Genomic DNA, 17,548 nt, shown 5'->3' with positions numbered 1-17,548 from the left:
TAAATGATTAATAATTATCTTTCTGTGTTTATGGTAAACCGCTGATGCTTCTCATCCCAGAGTTGTACGATTCTGGTATACACTACAGGGAAGTGCCAACTTCTTGCAGTTCCCTCTAGCATCTATCCATATTGAAAAACTCATTTTTTCTGATGTGTGTTGAACTGCACATGTCCCATATCCCAATCCAGTGCACAGTCTTTCTCACCTGGTTTCTTTTTGCTCCCAGTTACATCAGCTCAGCTAAAATCAATAAACTGTGCACCAACTTTCTGGAAAAATGAAGATTGTGCTAGAAAATTGGGACTTCTTCAGATGTTACCTGAGAAAAATTTCATCCTTCCCCCTTACCCATCTCCTGGAGAAAAAAAACAGTCTTTCGCTCAAACTGTACCATATTTACTAGAACACCTTATCTCCTTGATCCCATAACAGCAAAGTACCATTCCTTCTGTAGATAGAGAGACAGGGTCAGATCAGTGAATTTAAATAAACATTCAGTGAAGTTCAGACATTATTTGCTCCCCATGTTGAGAAAGGAGAGTAAGAGTGTGCCAATATGAAACACTTTGAAAGGTGATATTTTTCTTGCCTAATAATATCTGTGTAGGCCCTAAGAGAAACATCAGTTGTCAGTAGAATACATAGCCACATATTCATAACCAGCAGAAACTTTCCCTGCTGGCAGACAGCAGAAACTTTCCCTTCTGGCAGGCTGTATTGATAGCAACTCATAATTGTAAAGTCTGCTGAATTCAGCTAGCTTGGTGCCAACACAACTCTAACAAACCAGCAAGCCTCATTTTGGACATGGACAGCTCCCACTAATTTTAGCAGGGCCTGTGAAAGAGAAGTTCCCCACATATTCTATTAAGGTTGCTCACCTCCAAATGGTACCTAGAGATCTCCTTGAACTAAAACTGATATCTAAGACTACAGATATAATTTCCCCTAGGGAAACTGGCCACTTTGGAAGGGGTGCTGTACGGCATTATAACCCTTCGATGAAGTCCCTCCCCTCCTCACACTCCAACAGTTTTACTTCCATATCTCAAGGAATTTCTCAACTCAGATTTGGCAACCCTATATTCCCTATCTGCAGGGAAGACCCATGGCATTTGAGCTTTATTTATTAGAACTACCAGGGCTAAAGAATGAGAATCAATATTCAGTCTGCCACAGCAGAATGACAATGAAAGGGGGGGGGGATGTGAATCCATGTTCAATTATGTTAATTAGCTGAAATTACCATACAGTTGAAAGTTTGCAATGTATGCCACAGCAGAAGATTACTTGAACTGCCCTTTCTTGTATGTAGATTGCATTTTTAAAAAATCTGTGAAAATCAAATAAATGAAACCAACACCAAATAAGATTAACATAATCTGTCAGTAAAGCAATTCCCCAAACTCCAGGATTTTTTGCTACCTACAGTAATAATATTTTGAGTGGTGATAAGGCATTAATATTTAAAATGTAATATCTGCCTCCATTGCCACAATGAGAAGCTAATCAATTTAAATTTTGTATGTAAATTTTTAGACTGCACTGTATCTCATTCTGGACATGTAATATATTCAGACAAGATCAACCCTTCCTAACGCGTTCCCATACTGCTCAGTTGAATAGCACCTTCACCTAGCTCTTACGTGATATATATGTGTGCACAAAGACTATCAGAGGCTATAATCTAATTTTATGTACTGTTGACGAGTGTGTTCATTTAAGAGACCCAAGATCCATGCGGGTTTCTAAGGGCTGGTTTTTAAGATATTGTTTTGAAACTTTGCCTGCTTATTTCGACACTAATACAAAAAAATGTTGATGCATTTGGACTGAAATTGCTAAACTAGCTGTTTAGTGTATTCATGTAAGATTATTGTTACTCAGAGAACAGATATATTTTAGAGATAATTGAGTTTTACAAAAGCCTTGTAGTTAATATTGCAGCATGGGTCCATTTATTCTACAAGAATGTGTGAATGATTTACCCACAGTCTTCCCACCCCTCAGCCCCAAAACCTTCAGCATGTGCTCTTTTGCATATAAGAGAGGCTTCCTGCAGCTTGTGCTCAACTTACCCCTGGCTGAAAAAGCTGTGTGCTTCCCCCCCCCGCCCTTTTTTTTTTTTTTAAAGAAATCTTGTTCTAATTTTGCTTAAGTCACAAATAAACTCTGGTGTTTTTTTCCCCATCAGAGATTGTCCGATGCCTTTAAATTAACATGATTTTGATTTCTCTATTCTGGTGCCTATCCACGATTAAGGTTACAGACATTAAGTTGTAACATCTTGAAACAGAACATTGGGTCTTTCGGTATTTAATTGCCATTCTTGTTTTAACAGCGATTTTGTATAAATTAGCAAATGTCATTCTCAGCAGGTGTTTACTTTGGGGATTTGGACGGCACCTGTGAATTACTGAAATCTAACTACATTTTCACTCTCTTCCTTCAAATTAGTAGTTCAAATACATTCAGAAGTGTTCTGCTGAATTAAATTTGACAAGATATACACGACTCATGATGAAACAAAAAAATATATTTTATTGGAACTGTCAGAATCAAATTAAAGAGCTGATCTCTCTCTCTCTTTCTGTTTCTTTGCTTTAGGAATGACTGGCAATTACCTACTAACAAACCCTCTTCTTCGACCGCACGGCACTAACAATCCTTATAACACATTGCTCGCTGAAACTGTTGTATGTAATGCCCCTTCAGCTCCTGTGTTTAACTCACCAGGTGTGCCCACACTTCGGGATATGTTGATCTTGCCTGTGTTTCTTAATGATATTTTGTTCAATGCCCCCTTCCTTTAATGTAGCTGGGGAGCTAGAACTGCCTTCAGAATACCTCTCCCTCGAGAAGTACTGCTGATAATGCCAGGCTTGTAAAACTGCACTATATTATAGTGATAATGCCTTTTCCATAATAGCCGTTGCCAATAATCATCCATGTTTTTAACACAGGTGGCATAAATCTTAATATACTATTACAGGACTGACACCCCCTGGTCTGAGAGCCCATCTTCAAGATATATATCACTTAGAGGTATCACATCTATACAATATAAAATTAATCAAAAGCTTGCTGAGAACATTCTGCTTCTGGACTTGATTAGACAATTAAACCCACACAAGGCATCTTGACATCTGGATTATCCTGGTGTGGGAAACTATATCCAGAGTTATATTTTCAAGGCAAACTATAGTATAGTGCAGCTTTATGTGAGGGTGTTTTTTTTTTCCTTAGAAAAATGTTCAGGCAGTGATTAGAATTAGAAGAGAACACAGAAGTGTGGGACGTGTGGCCTTGATCCTAATACTGTCAGCAGCACCAGCAGTTCCATTTTAGTATGGGATGTGTCAAGCACATTTGTCATTTAGCATGGCATTACTGTGATGCATTAAGCAGATGTTGGGACGTTAATTCACTACTGGAGATAGACCACACAGCTTATCACTAACTTACTTGTGCTATACCAGGGGTGGTCAAACTATGACTTTCCAGATGTCCATGGACTACAATTACCATGTAGTCCAGGCTTTCTCAACAGGAGTTTCATGAAATCCTGAGGCTTCTCAACAGCTCCGGAAGGGTTTCGCCAATTGGGTGGGAGTCAATTCATTTCTTGATATGACCATATTTGGTTATGTCGACCTGACCCCTTCCCCCAAAATGGCCAATGATGGACCTGGAGTGGGTGGAAAGTGGAGGGGCCTCGGTCATAAAATCTATGCTGGCCGAAGCTCATTGCACATGGTAGCACCTGGAGGCCAGAGAGGTAAGTACTCTCATTTTACCTTAACAGCATTGTGAGGGTGGCAGGGGGTGACAGAGTGGCTCCAGGCTTGTTCCTAGCCCAGCAGAGTAGGCCACTCCCTTTCTGACACTGGTGGGGCAGGGATCTATGAAGCATGATGTCACATCTAGTGAGAGTGTCTGGGTGACATGTGACTTCTGTGTGGCAGGGAGGTTGACCTGCTGAAACCACTTTTAGGATTTATTGAAGCCTTAATTAAGAATGTTTCTGGGGCCTCTCAATGGCAAAAAGGCTGAGAAAGACTGAAGTAGTCCATGGACATCTGGAGAGCCACAGTTTGTCCACCCCTGTACTATATGATGCTATCCTACTGCTTTTCTCTCGCTACTGAATAATTATTACTGGTTAAATAAGCTATAAAATAAGAGTCTCTAAGTAATTGAAAGTCTATGTTAAGCATGTTCTTTTTAAGAAACAGACCTGTTGTTCCATGTCAGATTTCCTTATTTTATTTTAAAAAGGTAAACTGCAGTTTCTATGTTCATTCTCCTGTTTTCTTACTTTCCTTATGCTTTCCTCTAGCAACCTACAGAGAGACAAGTATGGGAGTAAAACTTAACTTTGCCTATCAAATGTAAATTTTTTCAGCATGATTTTTAATGGGCACAATTAAAACATAACTAGCGGTCATGAAGTAGACTCAGCGGGCAAGTGGTTCACAATTTGCAAATGAAATGTTTCCCTGTACAAACAGTACATGTGTACTGCTTTCTGGGAAAGGGAAAAAAATCACAAAAGGTCTGTAGCAAGCCCTATTGGTAACTGACGATATCCAATGCTGAAATAATTTGCTGCTAAAAAAACGGAGCACTGTTAAGCAGAGGTGCTTAATAATTGACTTATGTGTTCACATTCCTACTGTAATCTTGCTACAGGCAATGAAAAGACTTCAAGTGAATTACCTGATCATGGGCAGCTAAACTTGCCTCTTTAAAACAGGTTGAAGTATATTCGAGTGTGCTTAACTCTGCAGTATATCATAGAAAATTCATTTTGGATTATTAAATATGCTTCGATATCTTTTTAGTAGAGGATAAATAATTAGATTATTTCTAAAAGAGAGAGAGGGAGCCTTCATAGAGGAAATGAATACTGGCATGTAGTCCATATGTTGGCTGTCTCTTATAAATGCCATATGTTCCATATGGATAAGGCTTTTTGCTAGAGAGATCTAGGAACATATATGAAATTACCCAGCTACAAAAAAGAGTTGTTTAATCAAAGCCTAAAGAAGCTGTTCAGAGAACTGCCATCCTTTTGACTAATTCAGTGCACATGGATGGCTGGAACAACACAATACAAGATTAGCTGCAGCTCTCGCACTTCAAAAATTAGTATTCTGTAACCAAACAAAAAGTCACTTTTTGGGCATGAATCCAGTGTTTCTATCTTTATAGAAGCAACTTTGAATTTTCTTGGTAAAGCTGCAGCTTTAAGCGCTGGCTGAAAGTAAATCAGGAAATGTTCTTAGACATACTAAAAAAAAATCACTTTTCTTTCTGTATAACTCCTCCAAGCCTTGCATATAATGCAGCAGCCTCACAGTGGTCAGATTCATTCCAAAAACAGTACCTCATTCTGTCTTGATTTTTCCACACATTTCTCTAGACTGATAAAAGTGATTCTTCTAGGAGAGTTCACTAACAAATCATCTAACTTTCCATGATACATACCATTCAGTTTCTTTCAAAGCTTTCTTTTTTCTTCTTTGCCTGGGAAGCAATGTGATGTCTTAGTTTACATGTCTTTGTGTCTCCAGCAATACCAATTACTTTATCTCTAGAAAAAAGAGCATGTCACCATAAAACTCCTGGGGGGTTTTTTTTGTTTGTTTGTTTGTTTCTTTCTTTCTTTCTTAAACTTCTTTTCATCTTTCCAGCAAGACGTATCCAATTTCTCCATTTTTCCAGCAGTTGAAAATGTCAGCCCCGGCTGGTAATCTCCTCCCATTCCACAGCTTAATATTTATTCTTTGGTTAATTTCTGTGACCCATGCTTAGAGGAATCCCTAACATTTCTGCTTTTTGACTTCCATGTTGCCCGTGGTGTCCGTGGGCCTAACTCTTAAATAGATTCTGGTGGTTTCATTTAGTGCTGTCACTGTGACTGATGCAGACTGCAGGGCTGCAGGCAAACTTTGACCCTCTGAAGCCTGGGGCCGTTGCTGGTAGAAAAAAATGCAACCAAAACAAAAACAAAAATTCACATTAGAATGGGGAAAAGCTGTTATTGCAAGCAATCTAATTTGTTGAACCCTTGCTCTGACTAAGTTGCTGAAAAGCTCAGTAATTCTTCATCATGTTACAATAAATCATTTTACTTTCTTTTATATATCAGCTACTCTTAGGCCAGATAGCCTGAGCAGACAGACATGATGTGAGTTGTCCAAAGTGAGTCATTCCACCTGCTGTCTTCCGTGTTGTTGGATGGTGCTTGTGGACCCCAGTCCCTTTAGTGTGAGAGGTGGCTGTCTGTGCTTAACATGAAATCTCTGTACTTGTCCATTTTTTTCATTCTTTTCTTTATTCCATCTTCAAAAGAAAAAAAACACACACAAAAAGGAAATTTTAGAAATGCTGTTAACAGTAGTTGCTTGCCAATGACGTGGGTTTAGTTATACATTGACCTTCTGTTTTGTATGTGACCTGATTCCTTTTTTTTTTTTTGCTTTTAATTTAGTGTTGTTTAGGACAAATTCTGTTGATTTTTCCCCCTGAATCATGGTATTGTACTTAAAATATAAATGTTTACAAATGAATTGCATTGCATTACATATGCAAGGGCATGGAGTGACCTTCCCCTTCCTTGTCGGAAGACTTCCAGAACTGATGCTAAATTGTAAAATTAGAAACCTTGCATTTACTTTCAAATTTCTAACTTAAAGTAACATGGAAGCTTTGTGAAGAGTGTTACTACTTTATAAACTTCTCTCTCTCTTTTATAAGGTACATATCCTTACCGTTGGGAACATCCAATCACCCTAACGTTTCTCAAGTCTTACCTCCAAGTACAACTTTGTCCTGAACTACATTAAAGATCTTTCATAGAATAAGAACTGTAGTTCCAGTGTAGACCCTAACCCAGGGTGTCACTTTTCTCTTGCAGGACATTCACTGAACAATGCCAGGGATACAAGTGCCATGGATACTCTACCGCTAAATGGTAATTTCAACAACAGCTACTCTTTGCGCAACGGAGACTATAATGACGGCGTGCAAGTTGTAGACTGTGGACTAAGCCTGAATGATGCCGCATTTGAAAAAATGATCATTTCAGAATTAGTGCACAACAACCTGCGGGGCAGCAGCAAAAACCACAACCTAGAGCGCACATTACCAATCAAAGCTGTGATCGGCGGGAGCAGTAGTGAGGATGATGCTATCGTCGCAGATGCTTCATCTTTGATGCACAGTGATAACCCAGGCCTGGAGCTGCACCAAAAGGAGCTTGAGGCCCCCCTGATTCCCCAGCGGACTCACTCCCTTCTGTACCAGCCACAGAAGAAAGTGAAAACCGAAGGGACCGATAGCTACGTGTCACAGCTGACAGCTGAAGTCGAGGACCACCTCCAGTCCCCCAACAGAGACTCTCTTTACACAAGCATGCCCAACCTCAGAGACTCTCCTTACCCCGAGAGCAGTCCCGACATTGAGGAAGACCTCTCTCCATCCAGGAGGAGTGAGAATGAGGACATTTACTACAAAAGCATGCCAAATCTCGGAGCCGGTCATCAGCTTCAGATGTACTATCAAATCAGCAGGGGCAATAGCGACGGCTATATAATTCCAATTAACAAGGAAGGATGTATTCCAGAAGGGGACGTTAGGGAAGGACAAATGCAACTAGTGACAAGCCTTTAATAGTGTAGCAAAGGAATACTGAAGACCACATACAAGTATTAAACAGACTTAATTGGCCCCATGCAGGCTCCCTCATATCTGCTTGAAGAGACAATTCTGTTGTCCCTGTGGTTTCTGTCTCCCATGTAACGGAGATGACTGGACCTTGCAGTTCTGTGAATTTTTATAAAACAAAGCTTTGTATATACACAGAGTATACTAAAAGAATTATTTGTTACAATGAAAAAAGAGATGCCATCGAGGTATTTTAAGATATCTTCTGCTGCTGACATAAAAGAGATTGTGAAATACACGTACACACACACAAAGAGAAGCGTTCCAGCCATTTTACTGCAGCAGTTTGTGAACTAAATTTGTAAATATGGCTGCATCATTTTTTGTAGGCCTACATTGTATTATATACAAGACGTAGGCTCTAAAAATCCTGTGGGACAAATTTACTGTACCTTACTATTCCTGACAAGACTTGCAAAAGCAGGAGAGAGATTCTGCGTCAGTTTGCAGTTCACTGCAAATCTTTTCCATTATGGCAAAGATTGAAAACATGTCTAACCACTAGCAATCAAGCCACAGGCCTTATTTCATATATTTCCTCAACTGTACAATGAACTGTTCTCATGAAAAAAAAATGGCTAAAGAAATTATATTTTGTTCTATTGCTAGGGTAAAAAAAAATAAAGACATTTGTGTCCAAAAGGAAATTTAATTGTCATTAAAATAATTTTAAAGAGTTTGAAGAAAATATTGTGAAACGCTCCTGGTTGCACATATGCTACAAGCTGTTTTTTCTTACACTTGGTTCATAGTACCGTAATATGTTCAAAATGCAAGTTCTTCCCATTTTTACTTCTTTTTCACTGTAAACAGTGTTCTGCTTTGACGTTAGTATTTCTTCTTATGTTTCAAACTTTTAATTGCCAAATGAACATATTTTCCGGGGAGAATTCTCTTAGAAGCCAATTAATGCCATGCCTTGCACAAATTTGGTAAAGTATCTGCAACAGATTATAAATTAGTTCCCATTGCATTTTTTAACTGGGGAGGGGGGTAGAAGTGGGGGGGGGCAAGGGGGGACCCAGGATATTACTCTGAAAACTTAATGGGGAACAAATGGTGCCTGTCCTTTTTAAGCTAAGAGAAAACAAAAATATTACTCTTCCATACTCCTTCTGCCTATATTTAGTAATTAATTTATTTTATGATAAAAGATCTAATTAATTGTACATTGTTTCAGAAAAATTCTGCTTTTTTCATCCCTTTATGTAAACCTGTTAATAATGAGCCCATCACTAATATCCAATGTAAAGTTTAACACCTGTTTGACAGTAAATAAATGTGAATTTTTTTCAAATAGGTAAAATGCGCTTTCTTACCTATGAGTCATAAGCTCTATTATATACTGCCAGCTAAATTCTGCTTAGTGCTGCTCCTGTACAGTTCTCAATTTATACGTTGAAGACTGAAGTAGGAGCTTGCCTATATATCTCTATTGAATAGAGGTCATTGCTGCTACTTGATATTCTAGTCATAGTCACATATGATCAAGATCAGAAACACAAGCTCCTGTTACAAAAAATGTATGGCAGTGTCCTCCATTTACATAACAGATTTTTAAAATTCAAATAGGAATTAAAAATAAAAAATGGTTACAAACTATGCAGTCATATTTCAGACAACTGTAATTATGTGGCTATAATTAGTGATAAAGATAAGCTCTTGTCACAGGGAAAAATACTAATATTGTAGCATTTATAGAAGCACTGTGAATATTGAAGGCCTTGCAAAGATGGTAAATCACAGCGGTCTTTTGTGATATGCAAATTAGGTTACTGTTACTGCTACTATTAGCAGATGGGGAATCGAGGCAGGAAACTGATGTTTTGCCCAAAGCAGTTTCTAGCATGCCACCAGCAGAAGCAGGATTTAATTTGAGACATACTATTTTGGAACTATCTGTTCATTCCTCTACATTATATTGCCTATAGCATACTTCCGATTCGAGTTTTCATTTCCAGTCATCCAAGTTTAAACAATATACAGACGTTTCATGATAATTTGTCACTATGGGTTTTTTTCCTTTTGTTTTCATGCAGCCCTGGTTGCTTGCAAATACTACCAACTGTTCCCTTAATAATTAAGGCAGTTGGGCATAATCCACTGGAAATCTATGGAAGCACCAATGAAATGAGCAAGGTTTAAGCAGATAAACTTCCCAATATCTTCACAAGATGGTTAATATGGGTGTGCATTTAGTATGAGCCAGAAAAAAGCCAAAAATTACCTTATTGGTATGTAACAGCTAATCTTTCTGCCAGATATAAATTGGGGCTGAATTTTGGCTATCTGAAATTGGTTGCCCCTGAAACTATTCGGGATTTTTCAGAATAGTAGCCTAGATAGATGCTGGCTGTTGTTTATTGTTGCTGAGTATTGTGTAAGAAGGTCTGTTCACACACCAGCTGCTACCACTGAGTGGTAAGTCAGGAGTGGTGGTAGCTAAAGTACTTTACACTGAGTGGCTCTTAGAATCATAGAGTTGGAAGGGGCCATACAGGCCAACTAGTCCAACCCCCTGCTCAACGCAGGATCAGCCCAAAGCATCCTAAAGCATCCAAGAAAAGTGTGTATCCAACCTTTGCTTGAAGACTGCCAGTGAGGGGGAGCTCACCGCCTCCTTAGGCAGCCTATTCCACTGCTGAACTACTCTGACTGTGAAAATTTTTTCCCTGATATCTAGCCTATATCGTTGTACTCCTGATATCTAGCCTATATCGTTGTACTTCTTCATATCTAGCCTATATCATTGTACTTCTTCATATCTAGCCTATACCGTTGTACTCTTTGCAGTGTTCCTTCCCTTTTTCCTCTTGCTGCAGCTGCCCTGGGCTGCTCAGGGCTTCTTGAATATTTAGAAGAATATTTTAGAATATTAATTTTTTTAATGTCCTGCTTTCCTGTACCTTAAGAAGTCACAAAGTAGCTTATAACCACACTTCCTTCCTCTCAACAGACAGTTTGTGAGCTATGTGGGACTGAGCGTATTCTAAGAGACCTGTGACTGAGTCCCGGACACCTAGTAGGCATCATGTGGAAGAGTGGGGAATCAAACCTAATTCTCCAGATTAGAGTTTTGTTCCCATCTGCCCCTAACTTTTATGTAACTTCATCAAAAGTATTGTATGAGCTTGGCATGGCCAAAGGAACATAACTTAATAGCTGTCTAGTGTAGCATAAACTTCTCCCCCAAACCAACTGGTTGTCCAGAGTTTGGATCTAAGGCTTCCATGAACTACATGGAGGATCTACTTAAATGTCTAACCACATCCCCATTCTCTGAAAGCCCCCTGTGCTCTGCTTTCAGAACAGTAATCTAAAGAAAGGTGTCCACCATAAGTAATCAAATGCTTCAGCTTACATGTTTCTCACACTAGCGATTAAGAAGGAATAAGAATACAAACTGATAATTAGGCTTAGCTACAGAAGATTCTTTTGGTTAGGAAACCACTGGTTTTCAATGTTTTCTTTTGTCTCACCACTACCAAAACCTGGAGGTGATGCCTACTTTGAAGGGTGGTGTTTATGGCATTATAACCTCCCCCCCTCAAGCCCCACCCTCCCATAAGTATCACCCCAATCTACCTTTATCTGCCCCTTTGTCTTAAGCTTTCACTCCTCCCCTCTCCCCAGCAGTGTCTACCTCCAGAGAAAATGGCTGCTTTGCAGGGTGAACTCTGACATATCTCAATGAGTCTCTCCCCTCCCCTCCCTTCCCTGCCCACAGTGGCATATATATGGTGAGAGCAGCAGGACCTGAGTCAGGACAACAGGCAGAGCTTGGTGACATGGGGTAGTGAGAACAAACTGGGGTCCCAGCATGCACCCTCTGCAGCCTAACCCAAGAACATTGGAGCTGCAGGAGCAGCAGGCAGGCCACAGGCACCTAACCAGTCAGCCATGAGGGCCCTGCCAGCACCAAATCAGTCTTTGCATTGGGGAAGACCACATCTCCCAACTATATATAGATCAGTTCCTCTTAGGGTTGCCACCTCCAAGTTGAGAAATACCTAGAAATCTGAGGTGGAACTTTGGGAGGGAGAGATTTAGGGAGGGAAGAAGCCCCAGCAGGGTATAATGCCCTAGAGTTCAACCTCCAAAAGAACCATTTTTCTTTAGGAGAACTGATCTCTGTCATTTGGACAGCTGTTTGAATTCTGGTTGTTCTCCAGCTCCTATCTCGAGGTTTGGAATCCTAATTGCCCTGGCAGAAATGGCAGCTTTGGAGCGTGGAAGCTATGGCACTGTACTCCTCTGAGTTCCCTCTTCACGTCAAACCTCACCCTCTCCAGGGTCCAGCCCCCAAATATCTGGGAATTTCGTACCTGTGATACTAGTAAATATCTCCACATGCAACTGCCAGTCTATCTTTCTGCCCCTTTGTCTTAAGCTTTCCCTCTTCCCATTCTGACAGCCTATGCCGAAGAAAACTGTAGCCCAGTTGTGTGTTGCTGACCATTGAGCCAGGCCTATGTCCATGGCTGGGAACAGTCAAGAATTTGTGAGGTGGCACCCTACTTTCCCCTATAACCCCTTTCCACACTATTTCCTCTTTCTATCCCTGTAGCAAACCTATCCCCCAAAGCAATCATCTCCTCTTTACCTGATGCATCCTTTCCTCAGCCATTCACCAACCAAGCTTTTACCACCTCCTATCTTCAACTATATTTATTATTTACTTCATTGATTGATATTCTACCTTTGTCCATAGTGAGAACTAAACAGCTTATATTATTGTCCTTTCTTGCTTTTTATTCACCCAACACTATGAGGTATGTTAGGCTAAAAGAATGTGCCTGGTCCAAAATCACCCATTAAGCTTCCACAGCAAGTCGGAGATATGAACCTGGGTCTTCCAGATCCTACTGTGAAGCTCTAACCACTTGACCCCACTGCCTTTCATAGAGTAGCTACTGTTGAACAGTAATAAGCAGCCAGTCCTAGCTGAGTAATGTAAATCATATGAAATCTCCCAGAGGTTGCTTCCAGACAATAGAGATCGGTCCCTCTGGGGAAAAAAACACTGTTTTGGAGAGTGGACTTTATGGCATTATATCCAGCTAAGATCTCTCCCCTCCCCAAAGCCTGCCCTCCTCAGACTCCACAACAAAATCTCCAGGAATTACCCAACTGGAAGCTGTCAGTCCTAGCCAGGGCTGGTTCAAATGAGTCCCTTCTCAAAGGACAATATAATCCTGGGAAAAGGCTCTGCCCCACCCCATCCCTTTTACTCCCTGAAACCCAGGCTGGAATACTGTGGCTTTTTAGTAACAGCCACTAAAGAAATCCATTGCTTAAAGCTATAGTTGTTCCTTTGATTGATGTGGAAACATCTCTAACAGCACAAGAACAAGGCTGGCAATAGATAAGCACTGCAAAAAGGGAGGGGCTCTTGCGCAGCCTGGCTATTCGGGGGGGGACGACTCTCATAATCTCATGCTCTCCAGAGGGGACTTGGATGTGCTCTAGCTATGCTTGCAACCACTGCCTGCACATGCGCTCCAGCTATTCTTGGGGGGGGGGGAATTGTACATGCTCTGGCTCTCCTGACAGCCACTACCTGCTGTCACCTCAAGAAAGCAAGCACTGCCTCCAACACTGCCCAGAGGCCAGACTGAGGACCAATAGTAACCCCTTGCCTATCAGAATTACTGTGCATGTGCCCTTGCCCAACCAAGTTACACTGGGGGGAGGCCTCCTGTCTGAGGCACACACACACACACACACACACACACATATATATATATATATCCCATTTTAAAAACGGGAGGGCTGCAACCCCCCCCCCCCCCCCGCTCCCTCCCAGCAGGAGTATACCTGCAGGCCACAAAGCCCTGTTGCTGCCTCTCTCCTTGAGGGCGTCAGTGGAGGCCGCAGCCACAAGGCTTCTAGCAGGCAAGGAGGGAGGGTGGGAGCTGGAGGGGTAGGGCCAATCAGGGTGGGCCTGGGCGGACAGGGCCCTGGACAGTCCCCTCCCAGGAGGCTTTTCCCCAAATATATAAGGGAGCAAAATAGTATTAAGGATATATGTGTGTGTGTGTGTGTGTGTGTGTGTGTGTGTGTGTGTGTGGAGTTCTATTTCATCCTGTCTCAATCGACTCAGGGCAGATTATTTGCCCCTCTCGTTGTGTGGTTGTCTAGCAATGGCCACTAAAAGGGCATTAATTTCTTAAAGCTAAAGATGGTCCTTCTCTCAAGGTGGTCCTTGGGGGATTTTAAACCACCACTCCATTTTTTCCCTTCAAAAATGTATTTCTAATTTTTCTGCAAACCTGGGGGCTTTTCTCAGGCTTCTAGAAAGATGTCTTGTATATCCATGGCTCCAATCTCCTGATTTAAGTACATCTACAGATGGGGCCATGTTGAGAGTTAGATATATTGAAGATGTACCAAGGGAAAGCATGTAAATTATGCTTTCCTTTCTGTTAGTTGTTCATTATTATTATTTACTAAATAGTGTCAAACTGTGTGACAAATGTAAGTTAAAAAATTTCCCTCTGGAAAATGCATGAACAGAAAGAGCTGAGAAAATGCAGAAATGAGGATGACCAAGTGAAATTTATAAGCATATTTTATTTATAGATTGTGTTCATTTATTTAAAGTTCCTATTCTTCATTGATTTTTAAAATGATAGCAGCTCTGTAAGTAAATAAGTTTCTTGTCATAACTTGTGGACAAGAAACTGAAAATTACTCTGCCATCTTCAGAATACTCAAAGATGTTCCAGGTGTTTATAAAAAGAATCAGTTTTATACCATGCTATTTACAACCCGAAGGAGTCTCAAAGTGGTTACAATCACCTTCCCTTCCTCTCCTCACAACAGATACCCTGTGAGGTAGGTGAGGCTGAGGGAGCCCTGATGTTACTGCTTGGTCAGAATAGCACTACCAGGGCTGTGACAATCCCAAAGTGATCCAGCTGGCTGCGTATATAATCATAGAATCATAGAGTTGGAAAGGACTTCCAAGATCATCTAGTCCAACCCCCTTCACAATGCAGGAAGGACCGGGAAATCAAATCCAGCTTGCCAGATTAGAAGCCATCGCTATACCATGGTAGCTTTCTGCCATGCAATGTTTTCTCTGATTTGGCATTAGAATGGATGGGAATGGTACAAAATAACTTGCCTATAGGGAGACAAGTTTGCAACATTTATATATTAGCATGGAGGTAAGTGAACATGTTAATTCTTGCTTTGGGTGAAGTGATGGAGCAAACAGCCAACAACATTTTAAAATATCCAAAAAGATTACCTAAAATGGTGGAGGAAGTAGCTGCTTTGATACTTTCCGAAAAGTTTGCAAACACACCTACTAAATAAATTATTTTAGCTGGATAGGCATTGTCCAGTGTTACTCAACCACATTCTGCTCTAAAAAATTCTGAACTAATGGATAATGTAGCTATTAAAATAGTTACATCATCCCAGGAGAATAGAAGCCCTTCCTGGAGAGAAAATTTCTGGTTCCTATGAATGAAATGTTTAGTATGCTATCAACTTTTAATCTTGAAAGACTCTTACAGAGCAGTCCTAAACAGAATTGCATCTTTCAAAGCTCATTGACTTCAATATTTTTAGAAAGGCAAAACTCTGGTTAGAATTGCACTATTAGACAAACATCATGTAAGTTTGAAAGCCTCTTGTGGCACAGAGTGGTAAGGCAGCCGTCTGAAATCTTTGCCCATGAGGCTGGGAGTTCGATCCCAGCAGCCGGCTCAAGGTTGACTCAGCCTTCCATCCTTCCGAGGTTGGTAAAATGAGTACCCAGCTTGCTGGGGGGTAAATGGTAATGACTGGGGAAGGCACTGGCAAACCACCCCATATTGAGTCTGCCATGGAAACGCTGGAGGGTGTCACCCCAAGGGTCAGACATGACTCGGTGATTGCACAGGGGATACCTTTACCTTTATGTAAGTTTTGGATTCATTGATCCCAGTTCAGAAACAGGTCTTACCTGTGATACAGATAATAGCCATGCACAGTGGCCAAGCATTCCTGTCTGCATTACAATTATTTATTTGCAAAAATAATATCGAAAAACCTTTTATAGCATATAAAAACATCGTCAAAATAGGGGTAATTCATAATTAATTTATAATAATTACATAGTCTAAATAAAACAGATAAGTGAAATAAAATAAGTAGCAACCAACAATAGATTCCTCCAGAATGCCCAACAATCAGCAATTTCCACCAACTGTAGATGCCCCTGTTCTAGAACTGTTTCTTGCCTAGCCGATTGTCCCTTTGTATCACAGTGGCCAAGAAATCGGCCATCAGTTCTGTTATTTCTGGGGACCTATCAGCTAGCAAATGTCTAATGATTCTGCCCATAGGGCCAGAAAGATCTACCGTGATAGGAACAATAAGTTGTTGTCTAAGCATAAAATGTGATGGGCAATAAAGTAAAATATGTGGCACTGAGTCAGGCTCTAATTGACAAAATTTACATAATCTGTTCCTAATTGGTACACTGCTACATCTACCTGATATAACAACTGAGGGGAAGATAAGCAAGCATAAAAGCATGATGATGGAGCGGGTTAATAAGACTTTGCTGCCTTTCTATCTTGCCTTTCTCCCAAGTGGCAACCCAAAGTCTTCTCCATTTATTCCAACATGAATGGACTAGTGTATCCCTATCTAGAGAGCATGGAGGGAAATGTTATATTTCAGTTATGCATCTGCATCTAATATAAGCTGATAATGTGCTGCATACTGTGTGCAGCATCAAAAAACTACACAGGCAGCCACAATCTATAACCTCAGTATCCCACCAGCGATCTAGGTGCACCATGTTCTACTGTGCATGCACTTCCAATTTGGCCAAAGGAGCTTTGATGGGAAACCTGCTTTTCCAAGCCGATTAGCTTTACTGTAGTATGCTATTCTTCATGAACCTGATATGTAATTGGTAAAATTAGATTTTTCAACTCAGATTTCTTCTTTACAAAAACATAAACAGATAACACCCTTCTTGCTGGATGACTGCAGTTAGAATCGCACTGCTAGGTCTCTATGTTCTTGAGGTTTCTGGCCCCTTGGCAGGATCATTCAAAGCAGGGGGAGCAAATGGGCAAGTACTCTAACATGTTTGAATAAAACAAAATGTCAGAGCAAGCCACGCAAATAGCTGTCTTATGAATGTGAGCAAAGATACAGTATGGACTGGTTTCCCATTAAAAGTCTACACTTACGAGAATTTAGCTACCCCATTCCCTTGGTGGCCCTGAGCACCCCCTCTACTCTTAACTGACCCCAACTACTCAGTATGAGGCTAACCGTGCAGATCCTATGCTTAAACTGGAGTAACTCTGTCTGAAACTGCATGCCATATGAGCTAATAGTTATAAAGCACCTGGCTGTGCTTGTTGTTAACTTTGGATTGGTAAAGAAACAGTGTTTCTTTACCAAGGGTGCTTTCTTTCCTTTTTGAATCTCTCAAGTCAGAGGAAAGTTCCTGGAGCTGGAAAAGAAATACCATGGCTATCAGAATGCACCCCCATCGTATTTCGTAGGCACTCTCCAGCATGCACTCTTACTGGCATGGCCTTATTTTATGCAGCGTATGTTCTCTTGCCCTTTTATTGTATGAGTGTCACCACTAATGTCAAACTTTGCCCTGATAAATATTAACATTTCCCAGAATGGAAGACTGACATCGTACTTAATGATGGCTTCTTACTAATCCAGCTACAATACTAGTCAAGGAACCACTGTATAAAAAATGCTTGCTTCCAGTTGCAGTCAGAGAACCATGTTTTTAAAAGCTGACTGTGATACCATGGAAATCCCGAGATTATTTTTGGCT

The 17,548-nt window shown here is 40.7% G+C and overlaps 1 protein-coding gene across 30 annotated transcripts in view; it reads left to right on the top strand.

Moving 5' to 3' along the window:
• The window catches only part of ADGRL2 (adhesion G protein-coupled receptor L2), a 219,062-nt gene extending 210,031 nt beyond the window's left edge, over nucleotides 1-9,031 (top strand). For 10 of the 30 annotated variants that reach the window (XM_077333196.1, XM_077333203.1, XM_077333201.1 and 7 more), the window contains 3 exons: nucleotides 2,611-2,739; nucleotides 4,343-4,360; nucleotides 6,926-9,031. In XM_077333196.1, coding sequence (XP_077189311.1) covers nucleotides 2,611-2,739; nucleotides 4,343-4,360; nucleotides 6,926-7,680 — 902 coding nt within the window. In that variant the 3' untranslated portion in view covers nucleotides 7,681-9,031. Of the gene's footprint in view, nucleotides 1-2,610; nucleotides 2,740-2,966; nucleotides 3,049-4,342; nucleotides 4,395-6,157; nucleotides 6,211-6,925 lie in introns of all 30 variants that reach the window. The other 20 variants (XM_077333200.1, XM_077333225.1, XM_077333205.1 and 17 more) reach the window with 7 other exon arrangements.
• Nucleotides 9,032-17,548: the final 8,517 nt, after the last annotated feature.

Source organism: Paroedura picta, chromosome 4 (genome assembly GCF_049243985.1).
Source record: "Paroedura picta isolate Pp20150507F chromosome 4, Ppicta_v3.0, whole genome shotgun sequence".
NCBI lineage: Eukaryota > Metazoa > Chordata > Lepidosauria > Squamata > Gekkonidae > Paroedura > Paroedura picta.
Note: the sequence above shows the minus strand (reverse complement) of the source record. Positions and strands in the feature narration are given on the sequence as shown.